The following is a 4,327-nucleotide window of genomic DNA, read 5'->3' as shown; positions in this document are numbered from 1 at the left end:
CCCCAACTGCCGCCACCGCCCGCCGCCGTCCCGCAGTGGCCGCAGTGGCCGGCGCCGGCTTCCGCCGCGCCTCCAGCGCCCATCGCCGCCCCCGTGCCGCCGTGGCTGCCATGGCAGCCACCGCACCAGGCGGCCTTCGCCGCGCTCGCCGGGCCACTGCAGCAGCCGCTGGAGCTGCCATTCATCGCCACCACCGCCCAGCCCTGGCTGCAGTGGAAGCCTCCGCTCCTGGCGGCCTCCGCCGCGCCCGGCGCTCCACCGCAGCAGCCGCTGCCGCTGCCCGATGCGCCACCGCAGCAGCTGCTGCAGCCGCAGCAGCCACCGCCGTCAGCTCCGGCCCCGCATCAACCGCGCCGGCGGGAGTCCCGCTCCACCAAGTCCAGTCCCCGTCACCGCTTCCGTCTTGGATCGCTACCTGCCACGTGTCGGCGGCGGTGAGGCTGCAGGCTGCTGCGCGCGGCCTCCTAGCGCGTCGGCGTGTGCGGGAGATGCGCGGTCTGCAGCTGCCGCTCCTCCAAGTTGCCCTTCGCTGCGCAAAGGACCTTGATCTCATTTGTTGCGTCGGGGATCTTGGGCATGTGGTTTCCCCCACGGGCGACGGGCATGCTGTTTTCCCCGCGGGCAGCAACCTCAAAGTCTGCGACATCGATGGTTGGGGGGGGGGGGGCACCCCTCCTCGTCATTCTTCATCGCAAGCCCTCCACTCTTCCTTGTGCGGTGCAAACCAACAGCCGTCCGACAGGGAGAAGGCATGGTGTCACCGACAGCAGCGCACCGCGTAGCACCACTGCCTTTCGCCACCGGCCGCCGCGAGGGCGCCTCTGCTGGTCACTCTTGCGACCACTTCCAGGTGGTCATACACATGCGGTCCTTTTGTCGAAGTGGTGTCCATGGGATCCAGGTGGCTGTACACGTGTCCACTTTTTGTTAAGGGGTCCAAAATAAAGCGTCCCAGTCCATTTCAGGTTCAGAATAATAAAACAAGCCGAGATGTAAAAGGCTTGTTTTTAGGTGTTAGGTTTGTGTTGCGTCGAGTCATGGTTATAAGTTAGTTAGGCTGCAGCTCGAGGACAGGCTGCATGTCCAGGTGGGGTGTAGTGTTAGAGTACGTAATGGGCCTAATGGGCCCGTTAGTCTTAGGGTTAATTAGAGATAAGGGTCACTTACTTAGGGGTCAAGTAAGGCTTGCTTGGGAGTCAAGTAATCCTCTCTATATAAAGAGAGGAGATGTATCAATCTAATCAAGCAAGAATTAAGAAGGAAATCCCTTCCCTCTTGCCCGGCCGTGGGCAAAAAGGCCCCCGGCCGGCCCTCTCGCGCCCTCCTTCTAGCAGCACCATAACACAGACAGATGCAGTTTGTAGGTTAAGACTTAAGAGGAACTGGGGAACTTAGCATTTGTTTCCTTTCCAGAGTTTAATCATTGAAAGAAAATCCACTAGATATATTTGGTATTTTATTTATACATCACATAACTTTCTTCTGCAGTTTATCCTCCAGGTCGAGAACTTAAAGCATGGTGTTTTCAGCAATGTGCAAATGCTTGCATGCTCTGCGTGCCATGGTTGCCGGCTTGCATGTGTGTCGTGCTTGTGTGACTATAAATTCAAGGCCAACTCCAACAGTACAGGAGGAGTGAAAATTCACAGCAACTTGTTTGCTGCACGCGCATGTAGCTGCCCTCGCTAAGCATAACAAATCTGCAAAGCCACCTACCCTGCTCTCTAGGGCCTGAACTTGATCTCGATATCGTCTTAGCTCAGGGCTCTGAAAAAAAATATTATTTTGAGTTAAAAGGAAATATTTCAAATGGAATATCTAAGTACGGTCAGGGATCATAACAGCCTTTCAAAGTGTTTTATTAGTGATGGTCAGTATAGATTGCATCAAACCAGTATGATATACACTTAACAGATGATGACTAAATGCTGCTATAAATGTACTTAGTAAAGGTAGTTCTGAAATTGACTTCTACAGTTATAGTCTATTTGATGCTACGAAGGAACGAGATAGCATGTTCAGATTTCCTTTGGGTTAATGCTGGAAAGTTAGGATGACAGATTGCTTGGGCACAGACCTTCAAATATGGATATTTGTTGTTTACATGTTCAATACTTCATAGTGGCTCAATCACTTAACCAAAGAAATTTGAGTTATGGTTCATAAGAAGTAAAGATTAATTTTCTACATGCTGAATAAAGAAATTCACTTCAAACTGATATGCTTGTAAAAAGTAGTATTCTTTTGCAAGGAAATAAAAACTAATAGAGTACTATTCTTTGAAAGCAAATAAAAACCAGTATCACATCGTCCCAAAGCAATACAAAAGTAGACTCGGGATGAAGGACCAAACTGCAGTGTCTTTCACGGAGCCATCATCATCTATGACATCCTGTATAGACTTCACTAGTGGCTTACTGACAACAGCATCTAGAATCTGCAGGTCAGTAGAAGAACATTCAGCGTACTAGACTGAGAGACATATATTTGTACTACAGATGACAAAAGATGCAAGAGAGCAAAAATGAGTAAAACTATACGAGCTTACTGTTTCTGTAAGGGGCAGTAACAGATTATGTGAGTCTTCATCTTGCTTCATAGCAGCTCTGATAGTTACTTGCAAGGATTCAACGAACAGCATCAGGCTAACCACTGCCATTGCTTCCTGGCCTTTAATCACGGAACCACCAGAGACACAATTTATTGCTGACTCTACCTTCAGTTAAACAGAGAATGCGATACTTAAAGAGTGTATTTGTGATACTGGCATAACCGGACAGTTGGCATCTAATAAGTATACAAAGCAAAATGAGACGCAAAGAACAATGCTATACAGATAAAGTGATAAAACATTAAGATCAACAAACAGATAATGGAACATGCGTGCTTTGGTCACTATTTTGCTCTTGATTTGGTAGTGTAATTTTACATTCGTATAGGCATAGTTCAATACAGATTACAAGTTGTTGAAGAGATAATTTAAGTCAGGTCAGATGAAACGGTAAAGCCCACTATAGAATAGAACTTGGTATGCCAAAATGCCGATCACACAGTAATGCTGTATAAATTCAATTTGATTGTAACTCTGTACTGAAGTCAGGCAGTACACGTGACTTCCTTAGCATATTAGTACACCAAACATGGGTCCTCACCGCGACGGTATCCAGCCCGGAGAAATCCAATGCCCCACCGGAGCTGCCAAGCAGCCGCACCGCCGCCTCAGTCTCCCGGAGCAGCTTCCGGCTCCGGTCATAGCTCACGTTCTCCACAGCCCACAACTGCTTCTGCACAACCACGTCGCGCGTCAGAGGCGAGGCCCATGCATCACGAGCGATCAGGCAACGGAAGGGTTCGGAGTTACAGGGGTCTGGAGTTGAATAATGAATACCTTGGTGGCTTCGCGGCCGTGCGCGGTGCCGGCGAAGGAAGCGACGGCGCGGCAAACCTTGCCCCACTCGAGGAGGCGGAGGCTGCGGGCGGAAGGCGAGGCGGAGGCGGCGAAGACGAGGGCGCGTAGGCGGCGCGGGCGGGGGTGGGAGACGGACGGGGGGAGAGAAGGAGGGTAGAGGAGGGAGAAAGAAGCGGAGAGGCGAAGCATGGAGGAGCCGTGGAGGGGAGCAGTGGCGGGGAGGAGCAAACGGCGCCCGTGTGTTTGGATAGAGCTGGGGTGCAGGGGCGTGGGCGAATGCACGGCCGAAGGTGTTTCCGCGGCTAGCTAGGAGACTTACACATCCTTGGGAGTTAGTTTTTTTTTAATAAAAAAAATCTGATTTATTCATCTTCAATCAATCATGCTAGTACAACGAATACAAGAGATAAACCTTTAGAGTTCGGCTTGATGTACACGGATTTGTGCTTGTGCGTTATCAAGTCCAGTCTTATGTGAATATTCATTTCTAAACACGGACTCACCTGCTCTCAGTGAATAATAAATTTAAGAAAACTAGAAAAAAAATAAAAATCTGAAATTTTTATCAACCAATACACTCAAATGCATAATGTTCGGGCAAAATTTCATCATATTCGGACATATGAGGAGCTCGTGGCAAAAATGACAAAATCAATACAAACAATATGTGAATAGTAAACTTTCTCACGTATTCTTTTTTTTGGTTGTCCGAACACCACCAAATTTGATACGAACATCACGCACTCAAATATCTTCCATGTATATATTTGAACTCTTTTAGTATTTTTCTGAATTTATTATTCACGCAAAAGAGCAAATGAGCTCGAGAGTCGAATGGCCGTGTCTATTCTTCTATTCCTTTTCTCAAGAACCTCAAAGTGGCATTAGATATTTGATCCTGCCTAGTATATCTTTCTC

The 4,327-nt window shown here is 48.6% G+C and overlaps 1 protein-coding gene across 2 annotated transcripts in view; it reads right to left on the bottom strand.

Annotated features, from left to right (window-relative positions):
- The window catches only part of LOC119336585 (endonuclease MutS2-like), a 31,607-nt gene extending 27,918 nt beyond the window's left edge, over positions 1-3,689 (bottom strand). The window contains exons 1-5 of one of the 2 annotated variants that reach the window (XM_037608632.1): positions 3,389-3,689; positions 3,153-3,284; positions 2,549-2,716; positions 2,354-2,437; positions 1,717-1,767 (exon numbers count right to left, since the gene is read on the bottom strand). In XM_037608632.1, the coding sequence (XP_037464529.1) occupies positions 1,717-1,767; positions 2,354-2,437; positions 2,549-2,716; positions 3,153-3,284; positions 3,389-3,598 (645 nt within the window). In that variant the 5' untranslated portion in view covers positions 3,599-3,689. Of the gene's footprint in view, positions 1-1,716; positions 1,768-2,353; positions 2,438-2,548; positions 2,717-3,152; positions 3,285-3,388 lie in introns of those variants that run through there. The other variant, XM_037608639.1, reaches the window with a different exon arrangement.
- Positions 3,690-4,327: the final 638 nt, after the last annotated feature.

This window comes from Triticum dicoccoides, chromosome 1B, assembly GCF_002162155.2.
Source record: "Triticum dicoccoides isolate Atlit2015 ecotype Zavitan chromosome 1B, WEW_v2.0, whole genome shotgun sequence".
Classification (NCBI taxonomy): domain Eukaryota; kingdom Viridiplantae; phylum Streptophyta; class Magnoliopsida; order Poales; family Poaceae; genus Triticum; species Triticum dicoccoides.
Note: the sequence above shows the minus strand (reverse complement) of the source record. Positions and strands in the feature narration are given on the sequence as shown.